The sequence below is a fragment of the Heterocephalus glaber genome, unplaced genomic scaffold (assembly GCF_053883595.1).
Source record: "Heterocephalus glaber isolate CG9 unplaced genomic scaffold, H.glaber_assembly_v1.0 deba00001498, whole genome shotgun sequence".
In the NCBI taxonomy this organism is placed as follows: Eukaryota; Metazoa; Chordata; class Mammalia; order Rodentia; family Bathyergidae; genus Heterocephalus; species Heterocephalus glaber.
Genome location: NW_028258321.1, coordinates 5,752,975 through 5,770,196, shown reverse-complemented (window position 1 = coordinate 5,770,196; position 17,222 = coordinate 5,752,975). Strand labels below are relative to the sequence as shown.

The window sequence follows — 17,222 nt, the reverse complement described above, 5'->3', positions numbered from 1 at the left end:
ATTCAAGCTCTTTTGTGAGGAGGGCATCTAAGGACAAGCCCTCCCTTTCCTCCCTTCTGCCCTCCTGGGTCTAGAGGATACCAGGCCTCAAGTACTGACTGGCTACCTCTGCTCTTGACCTCGGGTTCATTTGACGAATATTTGCTACAGGTCCGCCAGGCCCAGCCCCGTGCTACACCTAGCAGTGTGCTGTTAGCTGGGACAGATGAGGGAGAGACGCTTTTCTACAAGTCTTGCAGAGTTTACCTCCTTCAGCCCACAAATAGTTATCGAGCACATGCTGTGTTGCCAGCCACGAGGGACAGCTGCTGGGCCCCCATAGGGGCAGGGGCTGCCCGTTCCCACACTTCTTGGGAGAGGTAGAGGGGTACAGATGAAGACCCTACCTGCCTTGGCAGCTTTTCAGGAACTCAAGCATGACGAGACTCCTGGCTCTTGGCTCCTGTGGGAAACCGAGACCCCAGGACCTTGCATTCCTAACTCCTGGAGGGTCTGGGATTTGAGAAGTGTTGCTGTGAGGGGCTTGCAGGGTCCTGCCTGCCGTGTGTCACCTGGACAGGCCCCTGGGAGACACGAGCTCTTTGCAGAGGGCCTGCCCTCCACTTGGTAGCCTGATGTAGTTGTGTAGGTTTTGGCAGCACTCGGGATTGAACCCAGGCAGGGCTTTCCCACTGAGCTATATCCCCGTCCCTTTTCTATTTTGAGACAGGAGCTTGCTGAGTTGTTCAGGCTGGGCTCAAACTTGCAATCCTGCCTCAGCCTCCCAGAGTGTAGGGAATACAAACATGTGCCAAAGGCCCAGCCTGATAATTTGTGTGAGCCCATGTGCTCCTCCCATATGTAAGACACAACCTTTTTTTGTTTGTTTGATTTGAAGACACAACCGTTATAGGCGACTCTTTCCTCTTGTCTGGGTGGAATTGGAGATCTGGACCAAGGCGGGAGCCTTGTGGTTTGAGTCCCTTGCCACTGGCCTAAGGCCCAGTGAGGCCTAGCCCCCCTCAGGAAGAGGACCAGGTGGGCAGATGGTCAGGCTTGGCGCCGGCCAGCTCACACCAGTGCAGGTCCTCCTGGGTGCCGCCCCCTCTGCTGGCCAGGCCCTGGGCAGGACGGGCCCACACAACATTCGTCCCTTCCCCAGTCGGCAGGGAGCTGGAGTCAGGAGCGGGAGGACCGGGCTGCCTCTCCTTCACCCCGCTCCTGTTTGGGGTGAAAGGAGGGGCGGATCTGGGACATGGTGGCCCTGCCGCGGGAGGCTGAGTGCTGGGCGACAGACAGGCTTCGCACCTCGGCCCGTCTCGCTGTCCTCCAGCTTGTCCTGGGCCCTGGGACACTGACCATGCCAGGAGCTGGGAGCTGGGACAGGAAGCTGCCCAGCTTCTTACCCACTTGGCCTAGTTTTGCTCTGGCTAACTGGAGGGGCCTCGTTCACCGCCTGAGGGGAGCCACCATCGAGGCGGGGCTCGGCCGCCTTCACAGTGAGGCGCAGCGCGCAGCTGCAGGCGCCCCGTGGGCTGGGACCCAGGGAAGCAGGGGGCGCTCACCCCTCCAGCTGTCCCAGCCACCCAGCTGTCCCCGGCTTTGTCGGAGCAGCTGTCGCCCACCTCCCAGAAGAGCCGGGCAGAGGAGGCTGTGCCCTGAAGGAGCTGGGGCTGCTCCCGGCCTCCCCCGCCAGAATGTCCCCTCCCCGCCGCCCACCTCCCCTTCCAGGCAGGCCCGGTGCCCACCGGGTCCCCACCCCGTGCCCAGATGCAAGTTCGAGGAGGCTGAGCCTGGAGCTGTCAGTCGAGAAGCAGCTGGGGAACAGCTGGGCGCCTGGCGAGAAGGGACTGGGGGCCCGGGGCGGCACCGCCCTCCAGCCCGGCCGCCTGTCCCCCTGGGTCCCCGGACACTCGGACAGGACAGAGGCTCCCTCGTGTCGATTTGGAGCTGTCTTCCGAAAAGTGCTTTAGAAACTGATCTCCCGACCCTGGGGTCCAACTCCTGACTCCTGGTTCTTTGAGTTCAGGGGCGAAGAAGGAAACTTGGGGCGCTCTCAGATCCCTCCTACCCTCTACCCTGTGCAGAAATGCTGGGCCAAGGGCCTGAGGCTCAAATCCTTCAGGGCCAATATTTCAGAATCTCTGTGCTACCTGAGGTAGGAGCAGAGGCCTGAGGAGAGTCCCAGACCAGGGAGGTGCCGTCCCTAAAAACGGGGCTTCCCTTTAGCTTCTTCCTCTCCCCAACATTGTACCTTCAGCCTTTCTTCCCTCCAGGGCAGGATGCATTCAGTCGGGGCGCTTTCTCCAGTGACAGCCAGCTTACCGTTCCAAGGCAGCCCTCCCACAGCCCGAGTCCTTTCTAAGAGCAAGAAGAAACCTGGTGGCCAGAGCTCGGGCCCCTGCCCTGTTCTCCATGATGTGAGGGAATCATACACCCACTCCCTGGCATTAAGGATGCAAGGGCCTGCGAGGGACTTCCTCAGACTCCTGAGTTCCGCACTGAGGGTCTTTGCATGTTTCCTCCATGGGAGGCCAGTTTTCTTTAATTGCTGTGTGGTTAATTTTTCACAACTGCTGCAGACTGGGATATTTATGGCTTCTGCTTGCTGCACTAGATCTCTAGTAATTGGGTCTTTCTGCTCTGGGCCATAGGGTATTCTTCATTATTTACACTGAGGCAAAATGGGGGGAGTATGTGTGATGGTATGCAGCTTGTAGAAAGGGAACGTTAGAGGGCCAGGGGTTTGGCTCAGTTCGATCCCCGGTACCAAAAAAAAAAACCCAAAAAAACCCGAAAGGGGACATTAGCATTCAAGGTAATAGCTCAGAAACTATCTCAAAATTACAGGTCAGAAGTAGAATCTGAGAACTGAGTGATAAGGATTGTGCAGACTTCTGGTCAACCTGGAAAAAAAGTCAATGGACATCTGGACATCCTGGCTGCCTGGGTGTGGGTTGGATCTTGTTATCAGATGCTGTCCATGTGTGTGCCTGCTGCCGGGCACTGGGCAGAGGGCACAGAGCCAGACAGTGCCTCATGGCCTAGAGAGACTCACCAGCTGCCCCAAACCCTTAGGGTCAGTCCTCCAGCAACCCAGGAGTCCCATACCCCAGGGACTCTGCACTGGGGCCTTCTGTGTAGCCTCAAAGTCTCCCTCCTCCATGTCACCCACCCTTCTCTCCAGAAGGGACTGAGGGGAGTGATAGGATGGCACGGTGCCACGTCCAGTTTGGGCCCCAGGAGTTCTGGCAGGTTCGGGCTCCTTAGGCCCGGCACACTCCCGCGCCTGCTGTCTCTCTCCCTGGCATTGTAACTCCTCATGGTTTATGCATCAGGCTGCAAGCTTACACATCCAACCAGGGTGTAGGCTGCGAATCCCTGAGGGACACAAAATCTAAAGTGTTTTTGGTTTGTTGAAGTCTAGTGCAGTGTCCATCCATCCATCCATCCATCCATGCGGCATTTCCTGAGATCCTCCCAGGGCCCGACACTGCTCCAGTGTCAGAACAGTGGCTGAGCAGCACAACGCAGCGCAGTGCAGCACAGCACAGCCTGCCCTCTCAGAGCTCAATGTCCTCTCATGGGTGGGGAGAGACAGAGGACAGACAGTGAGCATGCACTGCTGTGAGTGCCATGAAGGAAAGTAAAGCAGGGTGGGGCAAGGAAGTTTCTCTGTAGGGAGATGGCAGGGGAAGGTGACATTCAGCAGAAACCTTGCGAATGTCACAGGCAAGACCTGGGGATATTTGGAGCAAAACTTGCAGGCAGAGGCAGCAGGCGCTCAGGTCTCAGCCGAAGATGCATTTCCTCATGCCCATTCGACCTCAGGCACAGGCACCAGCAGCAGCTGCAGGGTGGGGTGGGATGGAAGGATTGCTCCTCACTACCTGCACCACAGAACCACCCCCAGTGTCCCCTCTGCCCTCTGCCACAGGCTGGCCAGATCTGGAGTGAGACGTGGTGAATCCAGGCTGAGTCCTGCCCGCCCGCCCGCCCGGCACAGGTGCAGGGTGACAGGAGGGAGACTTCGCCGGCCTCAGTGTGTGCTGTTGCTAGCCAACCAAAGCTTCTCAGCCATTTCTTTCCAAAAGCCGTCTGTGGTGTCCAGACAGGAACTCTACAAGCTCTGTTCCTGTTCCAAAGCCCTAGATCACAGCCTGAGGGGGCCGGGGCCTACGCCAACTGACTCTGTTCCTCCTGACCTCCTGGAGCAGAGAAGACTGGGGAAGGGAGGCTGCTGTGCTCCAGCCTGCAAGAGCAGGTATCTGTGTGGGGCTGGGAACAGCTGCAGGGTCAGGCTGGACACCACCCAGGCTGTGCAGCTTGTGCCCAACACAGGGGCCCCGGCCTGTGCCACACCCAGCTCCTGCTGTGGGGTGTCCTGTGGGCTGACAGGCCTCTGCAGCCTTAGGACCATGCATTCGACTCCCCTGGGAGACCTGGATGGGGCTCCCACACTCCGGGAAGGACAGGGGCCAGGAGCCCCCAGCCACAGACTCCCCACCCCACCCTCTTCCTTCTGTGGAAGGGGCCCCCAGAGCAGCAGCAGACCGCAGGACGGAGGAGAAGCATCCTGCAGACCCAAACAGAGTGAGAGGTAAAGTGAGGTGATTCTCGCTTACCGCGCCCTGAAGCCCGTTCCCTGGCTGCCCCTGCGTTTGCAGGCCCTCTCTGGCCAGGACTTCATCCTGGGGAAAAGGGACGTCAAGCAGGGAGCCGAGGACCTCAGTCAAGCCACTTCCTAGCTGTGTACTTCTTGGCAAGTGTCTCAGCCTCTCCAAGCCTCAGTTTCCTCATGTGGGAGAAGGGACAGTAAAGGGCACCTGGCAGGCCCAAAGGATCTGCTCAGCCAATGCTAAAGGGGTAGCAGTTTGCCCTGCCCTGAACCTGGGGTTTCAGGTGTCCCAGCAAAGCCCCCTATTGCTCTCAGCAGTTCTGTTATTAATACTTCATTTCTTCAAAGGCCTTTTGTCCCTGTGACACTGCTGCTCACACTAAGAAACCTCTGTAGCTGGGGATTTAGCTCAGTGGTTTTGCTGCCTGCCTTGAAAGTGCAAGTTCCCCAGTTCTATCCCTGGTACCAAAAAGAAAAAGAAAAGAAAAAGAAAGAAACCTCTCTGACCTCTCTGCACCCTTTTTTTTTTTTGCGATACGGAATAGTGAACTCAGGACTTTGCAATTTCGAGGCAGGTGTGGTGCCACTGAGCTAAATTCCTGGCCCTCTCTGTGTCCTTTTGTGTAGAATTCCCTTACTTTTTTTTTTGAGAGCAGAGCCTTAGAAGCCAAAAGAGGAAAAGGTATCTTGGGACCTAGCCACAGACCTGGACTCAAGTTGTACCTCGGTCTCATGCTTCCTGGGTGATCTTGGCCGAGTGCTCAGCTTCCATGAACCCCCCATCTCCAGACTGCAGATGGTAGTGCTGGCAGTCACTAAAGCCCTGGCAAGGGTTGGACACGATGGGTGGAACGTCCCGGCCCAGGTGGGCACCTGGTCTTTCCTGAGGGAACACCTTGGGGGACAGCTGCCGGCTGCTTCAGGTCCGCGCGCGTGGGCGGCTGGCTCTGGACCCGCGCCCCCACGCTGAGCGCCCTGATCCTGGGCTGGCGCCCGGATCCTGGGCGGGGAGCTGGAGCACCTGGCCTCCTGTCCTCCCTGCTCTCTGGTGGCTGGGGCTTCCCGGTGCCTGGTGTTCGGCAGTGTTGAAAAGGGAGATTACAGAACAGATTGCAGTTAAGGGGGCTGCAGAGGGGGACAGGGCCCTAAAATGCAGCCTGACCGAGCGCTAAGCTGTGGTGGTTTTGTTGGGGGGGCGGTACTGGGGATCGAACTTGGGTCCTTGCGCTTGCGCAGCAAACAACGAAACCACTGAGCTAAATCGCCAGCCCCTAAGCTGTATTTTTGCCTGGAGCCAATCGGAGGCTCTGACAAACACCTGTTCCCACTCACAAGTCCATTTCAGGAGGTGCGGCTGGGCTGGTGGCTGAGCCCCGGCCAAGGGGCTGCCAGCGGGCAGAGTACAGAGTAAAGGAGGGGAACTTGTTCATTGCTTTGAAAGTCACAGGGTCACAGAGGAGGCGAAAGGCCCCGAAGCCCTGGGGAGGTCTGGCCTTCAGAATTCCTGCTGGCTACCTTAGCAGCCACGTGTCTTAGCACCACTTCTCTAGCCTCTGGACAAGCCCAGGAGATGCTTACTACAGACACAGAAACTAGCGCACAGAGCGGCCCACTGCATGTGGTACTGCCTGGGTCCAGGCAATCAATTTCCATCATTCCTCAGCTCTCCCTGCCTCTTCAGTCCCATTTCGGAGACCAAGAGAGTAACTTGCCCAGGGCCACGGAGCTGATTTATGGATGAGCCAGGAGTGAGCTTGGGTCTCTCTGGCCCCAGAGAATCAGTGTTTTAACTGTACCACACTGCATTGCCCCTTCACTGAGTCCTGGGTGGGAGTGCCAGATTCACTGAAACAAAAACCAAAACCAGGATGGCCAGTTAAACGTGAATTTCAGATAAACAATGAGTTTTGAGTATTAAAATGATATCCCAGCCAGGTGTGGTGCCACATGCCTATAATCCCAGCACTTGGGAGGCTGAGGCAGGACAATTGCCATAAATTCATTAGAAGTCACCTTGGACTTCATAGCGAGTTCAAGGACAGCCTGAACTACATAGCTGTCTCAAAAATATAAATACCCTGTCTCCAAAAAATAAATAAAATTAAATTAAAATGGTGTCCCAAATATTGCAAGGGGAATGTTTAAATTGTAAACTATTCAGGTGGAACTGAAGGTCCTGTAATTTATCAGCAGTCTCTCTCCAGTGCCCTGCCCCTGTCCTTTAAGTGCAGTGGAGCCCCAGGCCCTGCTGCTCTGCCCCCTCCCTGTCCTGTGACTTCTGGTAAACCTCCTAGGGAGAACACCCAGGACCAGTATGGGGAACAGCAAAGCTCCAGCCAGTCCTAAGTCTCCCAGTGATGTCTCCTCCCATTTTCCTCTTTGAGGCTGGAGTTGTACAAAGGAGGCTACAGAATCCATGCTTGTGCTGCTGCAGTGGGCGCAGACACACCCAACACTCGGGACAGGGATGGTCAGAGGAGGGCAAGCACAGGAGGACTTGCGAGGCTGAGGCTGTGCGGGATGAGCCATTCACAGCCATGTCTGTGGCCACTGGGGATCAAATGCTGGGGGCTCTACCACTGAGCTCCATCCCTGGCCCTTTATTTTTATTTTTGAGACAGGGTGTCACTATGTCCTTCAGGCTTGCTTGGAACTCACTATGTAGCCCAGGTTGGCCTTGAACTGGTGGTGATCCTCCTGCCTCAGCCTCTCGAGTGCTGGGACTGAGGTGTGCACCACAGAGCCTAGCACATTCATAGCCTTTGACCTGCAGAGGTGGCAGCTGAGCTAGACTTCTAGCTCCATCTGCATTTATGACTTGGTGATCTTGGCAGGTTTGTTAACTGAGGCGAATGCCTGCTTCCTCAGCTGTGAAGTGATGCGGGCAGGCACCAAATAAAGGCTGGTGTCGTCCTGCTGCTGGCAGTGTGTGTGTCACAACCCCCAGCTGGTCCTGAGGAAGAGCAGCCTCCGGCCTGCAGAGCTCCGCGCCTTCTTGGGACTTCTGGAAAGAACAGAACACATCCAGGAGGCCTTCATCTCAGCTACATTTTATTTGTTGCATGTTTGACAGACGTCTAAATTATACACTGAGTTTTCCACATGACCAAACACCACGTCCCTTCCTTTGATTATCACTTTCAAAAGGGACTATAAAAAAAGAACCTTTCGCTGGCTCAGACTGAACCCTGGAACCACACGGAGTGCAGAGCTAAAAATAAAAGGAAGGAAAAGACAGAAATCGAAGCACACTGTGCCGGGGACTCTAGGACAGTCCCAGCGAGGGGGCCCTGGCATTGCCCTTGGGGCTTCGGTGGGTGAGGAGCGGCCAACAGTGAGGGTGGGGACAGGATGGCACAAACATAGCTGCCACTTTGGTCTACAAGGGAATGAAAGAGGAGTGCACAGCAGCGACCCAGGGTGGGTGGGTGGGACTAGACCGGCCCGGGCTGCTGACTTCTCCACGTGGGCAGAGTCAGCTGTGTCCGCACACGTTCCCAGCAGGGCCCACATCAAGGACACCCTTGTTTCCATGGTAACCAAGGGAGAGGGCGCCAGCAAGGGGAAGGGTGTGTGGCACTGGGCCCAGGGAGGCCAGGCAAAAGGAGCCGCCGGCCGGGGAGGGCTGGGGCACGCAGAGGGGTACCCCGGCTTGCTACCCCTTGCCTCCAGATGCCATGGTGCACAGGGCTCGCCGGCACTGGAGTGAGCATGAGGGTGCCCATCCCCTTCTGAGCTCCAGGCTCTGCTCAGGTGCAGTGGGAGGGCTGGGGTGGCACTGGGCGGAAAGGAGACTTCAGAAGCATTTGTTTTCACAAATAGGAGCTTTTAAACTCTGTATTCTATGCCCCTCCATCTATCCCATCCCGGAGGGTTCAGCAGGGCTCACAGGGAAGATGAGAGCAGGTGATATCCACAGTGTCCCTGTGTCTCCAGCTAAAGAGCAACAGTGAACATTCCCAGAAACTGTGATCAGAGCGGGCAAGTGGCGTCTCCCAGCTGGGCCTGCGGAGGGCTCTGTACAACAGTTCTCCAAGTAGGTGGTGAGGCTAAAAATATTTTACAGGCCATCCACTGCCAGAGCCACAGCTCCCTACTGCAGTGCTCCCCACCTGCAGGCATTCTGCCCTTCAGGTAACATACCTGGCACTGTCTGGAAGGAAAACGAGTTCCCAGGGCCGGAGCCCCATCTGCAGCCTGGCTGGTAGAAAGAGTGCCTCAGATTCCTTACAGTTGTTTTGTCAACAGCGGGAGAAGAGCTTGGGAGCCGGGAAAACTAGCTGCAGAAACAACTAGTCTGCTGGTTAAGAACCTCACCTTTTGTTTTGCAAGCCCGCACAGGTCTGTCCACAGCACCCCGGGCCTTCTTTTCCTGCCCGGCTTCCGTGTGGCTTTCACCCCAGACTGCCTTTACAACTGGCCAAGCTTCTGCCTCTCCTGGTCAGAAAAAGCAGGGTGGTCCTGAGGACCCTGGGGCGGCAGCGCCCCTTCTGGCCCCTCCACCCCTGAGGATTCGGGAAGGGCCACCTCCCTGGACCCACCAGGCACTGGCAGTCTCTTATTCATTCTCTGAAACCCCGGAGCTCAGGCCCCGAACAGAGCTTCATTCAAGAGCTGGTGCTGCTCGGCCTGCTTTCCCTCGTCTGAAGATGTCCCTCACCAATCAATCAACAGGATGCATCTTGCTGGGGAGAGGCAGATGGAGAGCTCGTCCCTGGTCCCTGGGTTCGGCCGACCCCGCGGCCATCACCCATGCTCTTCCCAGCAGCAAAGCCTCTCATCCAGGAGCTTCCCACACTCCCACCTGCTGGGGATGTAAAAATTGATCTCCCCTCAAAATCATAGTGCCTGGCCTATCTCAGTGGACCCAGTTCATGGTAAAGCTGCATTTATTTTTAAAATCTGATAGCAGCGGCCTATTGTGATTATTTAAACACAGAATTGTTTGAGCTTTAGAAATCCCTTGGATGGGACAGCCTGGAGAAGCCAGCTAATCTCGGAGCGGCTGCTCGCTGCTCCACTGAACTGGAGAAAGCCTGTTTACACCAGCCTGAGCCCTCCGCGTGAGGTCTTTTTAAGGACCTTGTAATTTTTCTGGAATTAAACCTCCCACCTCTCCTTACATTCCAGATGTCATTACGGTCGAGTCATGAGAGTCTTCGTCCCGTGTGGCAGCCAGGCGTGGCGTGGCGTGGCGTGGGGTGGGGTGTTTCTGTACTGACTTGTTGGCAAGGGAGGATTTTTCTCCTGTCCAAGGGTGAGATTACATAGGCTCCTGCCTGCGTGACAAGATGGTTTAATCATCGGCTGCCTCCCCTACCCTGCCACACAGACCGAAGGCCTGGCTGGGGTGACGGGTAAAATCCCCGGCCAGCAGCACAAGCACTGTGCTCTTGCCCACAGAGGGAACGAAGGGACAGGTCAGTTAGTAAATGAACTCAGCTTAAGTGGCTCCTTTTCTTTTGCAAGAAAAAAGCTCACTGGAATTGTCTAAACTGCAATGCAATCTCTTGCTCATTTAAAAGATCTCATTTTCTAATCATGTGCTTTGAGACATTTAATACTATTTCAATTATGCAGAGGAAATAATATAATTCCTTTATTTGAAAAATGATACTGAACCTCACAGATCAGTTAAATCTACTGCTGGAATGGGGATTCTTTTTAAACTGTGTTGTTCCTTCTCTTCAAACAGCTGTAGCTGCACACAGATGGAAAAACATTTGGTCAGAAAGCAGCAAACCAGTGTTTTCCAGCACTGAATTTGGCTCCTGCAGCTCCTGTGTCTCCATTTGTCTAGATTTTATTTCTTCTTTGCACTGACGTTTTTGCAGACCCAGTTCATGCCATCCTTTGAGGAAAATGGGCAGAGAAAGACAATGTTAGTTTCAACGTTAGTTTTGAGAAGGGCCCAGCACCTCAACAGGGAGGCCCTGTCCCCGCTTCAGGAACCTGGGGCTCCAGGGGCCACAGCTCTAAGAGCCTAGGGTGAGATGGAGGAGCGCCCTGGGCCTGAAGGAACTCCCTCGGCAAAACAAACACATCTGCCTGGATCCAAGGCCTGACTGAAGAGCTATCAGGAAAGACTCCAGCCATTTTTGGCTTTTTATAGAAGCTGACCTTTGCTAGGGCATTAAATTCAGTAAGCCACCCTTCTGGTGCCCCAGAGTGTTTACAGTTGTGAGTGTACACTTGGGTTGAATTAAATTTCTTTTTAGAAAAACAAGCCCTCTGCGGTGTGCATTAGACAGCACACTGGGGCCGGGCACATTTATTTCTCTCTAGCACTGGTTTAAAGGGCCCTGCCTGCTTTCTGGTGGCTTTAAGTGGACCAAGCAGAGGGACAGGGAGAAGGTTCCCTTAAAGGCACAATGACCTTGAAAGTGTCCTCTCAGAAGGCTAGAGAGGGACTGAGGTAAAAACCACACAATGCCTACAGCCACCTGGCAGGCAGCACAAGTCCTCATGGATGCCAGGCCCGTCAGACCTGAGCTCCTTTTCAACCCGCCCTGGAGCCGGACCTAGATGCTCCCTCAGCCCCAGAGCGGCCGCCCTGCAGGGTGTGCTTGTCCCCACAAGAGCCCAGAGCCAGTCCCAGGCAGCCCCTTCCCTGCATCCCCTCCTGCGTCTGCTCCTGCCATGGTGCCCTGCATTTCCTGTGCCCCAGACAGATGTGGAACCTGAGCGGCTGAGGCAGCTTACAGTAATAAACATCAGCTGACACAGCCACTCGGAACATTAATCCTGCACAACTGGCGGATGTGACAGGCACCTGCATCCCAGGACTCGGACCCCGCAAGTGCCAGCTGGGCCCCTGCGCCTGCCGGACCCTAAGGCTCTGCCCAGGAGGCTGGCAGCCGCGGGGTGTGGACGGCCAAGGAAAAGCTGAGGCCAATTTTAAAACCATCTTACAAAAAGGATAAATTTAAAGAGAAGCATGTTTAATTTTAGTAGCTAATTGGTTTCCAGGAAAAACTGCTCCTTGCCAGGAGACAAAAGATTTCACCAATACAAGAGGGATGACTAGGATGGCCACCTTGCCTGCCCTGGACACAGGGGGGCCAGGCGCTCCTCTCGCGTCCTTCCAGTGACCCCGGCTGACGAGGGGCTGCCTCAGTACAGTAACTGACCGTGGGTGCAGGCAGACAGGAAAATACCTCGGTGGGCAGCCTTGCCCTCCGGAGAACCGGGCGGGAAGCCCAGCGCGGAGGGGCCTGTCCCCCCACGTCCTGCCCACAGGGGGCGGGCGAGGCCCGCAACCCAGCAGCGTCAAGTCCCAAATTAGGGGCTGGGCTGCGCACCTGGGGCGGAGGTGGGAGGCGTGGGGAAGGCAGTCAGCGGGAACCAAGTCACCAGCTTCCGGAGCGCGGGGCGGGGCGGGGCGGGGCGGGGCGGGAGGAAAGCAGTGCTGCCCGAGGCCCGCCCCATCCTGAGATAGCTTTTTCCTGATTTTTGGGACAGGGTCACACTAAGTGGCCCAGGCTCGCCTTGAACTTTCCACCACTCCTTTTCTAAGTGAATCCTCTGGTTTGTTCCCGGGCACACAGGCGAGCGACGCAGAGGGGCAGTAGAGGGAAAAAGGCTCTGCTGTCGCTTGGCGAGGAGCCCGAGAGCCCCGGAGGTGGGCAGGCGCCATCAAGGACTTTGCTACTAAATCTTTCAGGGAGGTGAGGCAGGCAGGCAGGCAGGCAGGCAGGCAGGCAGGGCTGGGCCCCGGCAGCTCAGAACTCAGAAGCTACCGCAGTCCTCCGGCTGCGGGACCCCAGCGCCCCTCTCCAGTGGGACGCACGCTTACTCTTTTGGTACCGGGGATCGAACCAGGGACCCTGTCTTGGGAGCTGGGCAGCGGACCACTGAACTAAATCCCCGGCCCGGGACTCAGAGACAACACTATTTCTGGGGTACGTGAATGCGCAGCCGCTCTGCCTTCCGCTGGCCAGGCTCTGTTTTTATAAAACACAGCAGAGAAGGAAGTCACTTACCTGAGCAGACTACAGCTCCACCTCTAAAGAAGGAAATGGACTCCTAGGTTTGTTTAATGTTTGAACCTTTACGGTTAAAAACTGGTTTGGGGGCTGGGGATTTAGCTCAGTGGTTCTGGCGCCTGGCTCGCAAGCGCAAGATCCCAAGTTTGATCCCCGGTACCAACCCCCCCCCCCAAAACAAAAACAAAAACAAACCACTGGTACAGAATTAGGGGGCCGGGTATTCAGCTCAGTGGTTCCACCGCCTGCCTCGCAAGCGCAAGGACCCAAGTTCGATCCTTGGTACCAAAAAAAAAAAAAAAAAACCCAAAAAAACTAACCTGGTTTGATGGGCCGGGGATTTAGCTCAGTGGTGCCACCACCTGCCTCGCAAGCAGAAGGACCCGAGCTCAATCCCGGTACCACACAAACCAAACACACCGGTCTGACCGATTCCCTGCAATCCGACCTTCGCTATGGGTGACAATCCTTGGCACGAACAGCCCGGCTCCTCTCTTCCACTGTACTTTCCCCTGACCAATCTGGCCGAAACTGGATTTTAACTGTAGCTTCAATTCAACAACAGCGAGGAGGGAACGTCGCTGGACTCAAAGGCCAAGCTCTGCCCGGCCTCCTGGAGAGGAAATAAACCCCCCATGGTATGGCTCCCCACAGTAACCACTGGGAACCGAAGGCTGCCCAGCCTGCCCTGCTGGGGTCTGGGTGGCCGCCCGCTTTCTTCCATGGGAAGTGGTCTCCAGCTGCGCTGCTCTTAATTTGGTTCTGGGCCCAGGCCGGGGCCCCACTGGCAGCTGCATGGGAGGAAGCAGTGCGGCCTGGCAGGATGGGTCTGGTCTCCACGCGCTCACTTCAGTAACTGCTTGGAGACCAGAGGCAGAGCCGACCCTTGCTGAGCAATGTAACCGTCGTCCCACCGTGCCATTAGGCCCCCAGGGCCAAGAAGCAGCTGGATGGCGCATACATAAAATACTGCTTGCTATTAATATTTTTCTAGTGACAAAGGCCACTGCATCAGGGAGGTAGCAGAATCACAGACAGCCTGCTTTCTTAAGTGTACAGAAAGACTTGAAAATTTAAAAACAAATCTGAGGTCCGACTCACAGCTAAGCAATTCCACACACGCCTGGAGTAAGAAAGGATAGATGTCGGCCTGGCAAGCAGTAGTAATGTCCATGGGGTGCTGGGGACTGAACCCGGGTCTTCGCACTCAGCCACACCCCCACCCCTTTCTTTTTCATTTTGAGACAGGGTCTCCCTAAGTCGCTAGGTGGCCCAGGCTGGGCTTGACCTTTGTCCGCCCACCTCGGTGCACACTGCACACTCGGACTGCTGCAGACCCTGTCTACAGAGAGGAGGCAGCCGCCAGACTGCCGGCGCCTGGACCTCTGGCCCTGTCTGGAGAATGACCAAGGGAGCAGGAGGCACATGGGAGATGGGCAGGGGACATTCTGTTAGCTCAGAGCTGCTAGTGCAGGCAGGTCTCTGTGGTGACTAAAGCCAGAGGCAAGGTAAAAACTGCTGATCTTGCTGCACATGGTAGTGCGCTCTGGTAATCCCAGCTCTCTGGGAGGCTGAGGCAGGAGGATTGAAAGTTTGAGCCTAGCTTTGACTCAAATGTAAGCCTGTCTGAAAATGAAAATACGCAAAAGGGCTGGGGATGTAGCTCTGCATGAAGGTGTTAGGTTTAATCCCCAGTACTGCAGAAAAAAAGAAACAAAACAAAACAAAATCTTACAAACAATCAAAACTGCTGATCTTTGACTTGAAATCCAAAGCCAGGATAATTTTAATCACACACGCACGCACACACGCACACACACGCTCGCTCATGGCTCAGATCTAGAATGTCGTCCACAAGGCCCAGTGTTCAGAGTGGGGTGTCTGGGAGGGGACTGGATCATGGAGGACAGCCTGGGCCTGGTCAGAAGAGGCAGCTCCCTGGAGGGCGTGACCTGGAAGGGCAGCTCTGGGCCTCCCTCCTAGCTTCCTGCCAGGACCCTTGTACCAGCCCTTCCTGCCTTGGAGCCAGGCAACTCTGCACTGAAACCTCTAAACCAACAGCTGAAATAAACCTCTCCTGCTTTAAGTTGTGGATGTTGCCCATTTTGTCCCAGAAACACGAAAGTCACTAAGACAGACATAGAAACACAATGTTTTGGAGAAAAATATCTTCAAATGCTTGAAACAATGGCAGCAAGGACATTTAGGGGTTGGAATTCAGGCCGGCAGATGAAGAGGCATGGTTTCCTCTATAATTTTGCTCGCCCCAAGACAGATCCTTGGTCCACTATTTCCTTGATATATCCACAGGAAGAGAAGAGAACAAGAGTCCCAGTGCCAAATGTTATATCCCAGGAGAGGTCCAGGCAACGAGGGCACGGTGGGAGAGCTCCCACATGTCCAAAAGGCTGCCTCCCAGACATGTCCCACTTTCTCCTCTCTGCCTCATCTACGGGGCATGACTGGGTCCCTTCTGATCCCTCTTCTGGACTCTGGGCCTCTCAGCAGGACAGCGTTTCCAAGACTGATGTTCTTTCTTCTTCAGCCTCTGTGCCCCTGACAGTTCCCCACAAAAACCTGCTTTCCCTGCACAATGGACTGGCCTCCTAGTCACCATCTGTCAGGCAAAACCAGACCTGTTCCGGCCAGGGATTTAGCTCAGTGGTTCCGATGCCTGGCTTGCAAGCGCAAGGTCCCGAGTTCAATCCCTGGTACCAAAAAAAAAAAACCAAACCAAACAAACAAAAAAACCAGACCTGTTCCAAACTCTCTGTATACACTCAAAAGCCAACTGCACATCACACACAGCTGCTGAACAACACATGGTACTGCCCACCATGTGAAGACTGCCTATGTTTGCCTTGAGAATGTTAATCAGGGTGCTTCGGTCTATACCTAGATGTCTCCCTAAAGCCTCATGAGCTCATAGGTGGGGCCTTGGGGAGTTGACTGATCATGGGGGTGTGACAGTGATGAATTTACAGCTAAATGTGACTTGGGAGGGGAAGCCTGGCTGCAGGGGGAGGGCCCCTGGGGTGTGGGCTGGAAGGCTCCATCTCCCTTCTTCCTCCCTAGATCTCTCTTTCTGTGCCCTGCCATGTGTTGCTTCTCCTCTGCCAGGGCCCTCTGCCATGCTGACCTGCCTCTGCCATGCCTGCCCAGCCAACTATGGACTGAAACCTCTACGAACTGTGAGCCAAAATAAATTTCTCCTTTAACTTGTGGGTGTCAGCTATTGTGTCTCAGCGATGAGAACATAACTAAGACCAGGGGGAAGGACAGCCTAAAACCCATCCCCGGAATCACTGACTTCTCTCATCTCACAGCACTTGGTGAAGCCACGTGACAAGCGTGCTCTGTGCTCCGCTAAGCGCACACAGGAGTGTGGCCCAACAGGAGCGGAGATGTGGCTGTCCCTCAACTTGCCCACGATGGTCCCTGCTGTTTGCTGGTTTTCCAGCTGCAATGGGATTGAACACACATAACACAGAGAGGCTGTCTTTCAACACCTTCACTGTAACAGAAACTTCGTGTCTCTTTTTCAGACAGGGTCTTGCCACGTAGTCCGGGCTGGCCTTACACCTGCGGTAACCCTGATTCAGCCTCCTGAGTGCTGCAATAGAGGCAGGCACCACCACAGCCAGCTTTTAAAAGATTTTTAAACCTTTCGACGTTGGCTTTCAGGGTCCTTAGAACTGTGGTGCCAGTTGTGACCTGCTGGACCCACGTAGTATCTGATCATTGCCACAGCCTCCCTGTTACCGACCACCTTCCAGGGAGTGGAGGAGGGCAGGGAGGGTGGAACTGGAATTCAGAGAATTTTAATAAATATCACACAGTATCATGTCTGAAAGCGAATCTTAAACAACTTTATCTTATGGACATTTTCCCAGTGAAGTCTTTCCTTTTTAGGACTGCTGTGAGCACTGAGAGTCCCGAGCGCCTGCCTGCACCACGGGAAAGGGACTCGGCCTAGGAAAGGCAGAAGCCAAGACCCTGGCCGAGTGGACAGGAGCTCAGGTGAGAGGGTCAGGTCGTCAGGCCTCACAGCGGAAACCATTTCCACAGAGAGGCTCCGTGACCTTTCTCTGGTCCCCAAAGGTTACTAGTAAAGGACGTTAGGCAGCAGATTCCCCCCTTAATTAACATTTTTATTAAATAACCCATTTCAAATAATGGTTCAATTCTCTAAATTTATATCATTCTATTAACCACAGTCTAATCTCATTACCCTTGAAATCCCAGTCTTAACTGCCCAACCCTATACACCAGGTACTATCCACTAAACTAATTAAGTGACCTTCAAACTACTTCTCCTCCTTACAAAGCCATTCCTGTGTTCTTTGCTGGATCCCCCACGTTTTTTTCTGGTGTGCAGTGCTGGGGATGGAGCCCAGGGCCTGCCAGGCCAGAGCCCAGCCCTGAGCCCAGCCCTGCGCTCGCCCCAAGTTCGGGTCCCCTGGTAGCACTCCCGTGAAGCTGACAGCCTGGCCTCTAACCCAGAGGACCTTCCTCAGGAAATCAAGCTGTACGCACCAACCTCGCTTTCCTCGCACCGCAGCCCCACACCTCGTCCTGCCCCTGCCCGTCCCGTCCCGTCCCGTCCCGTAGCTGGCAGCCTCTTTCTGGTCTCAAGCGCT

General features: G+C 55.2%; 1 protein-coding gene across 4 annotated transcripts in view; it reads right to left on the bottom strand.

Moving 5' to 3' along the window:
• Nucleotides 1-10,169: 10,169 nt before the first annotated feature.
• Nucleotides 10,170-17,222, bottom strand: part of Arl3 (ARF like GTPase 3) — a 36,598-nt gene continuing 29,545 nt past the window's right edge. For all 4 annotated transcript variants that reach the window (XM_087185885.1, XM_004866451.4, XM_021245514.2 and 1 more), the window contains one exon: nt 10,170-10,448. Coding sequence is in view for 3 of the 4 variants with exons in the window: in XM_021245514.2 (XP_021101173.1) it covers nt 10,285-10,448 (164 nt within the window). In the remaining variant the exon portion in view is untranslated. The remainder of the gene's footprint in view (nt 10,449-17,222) is intronic.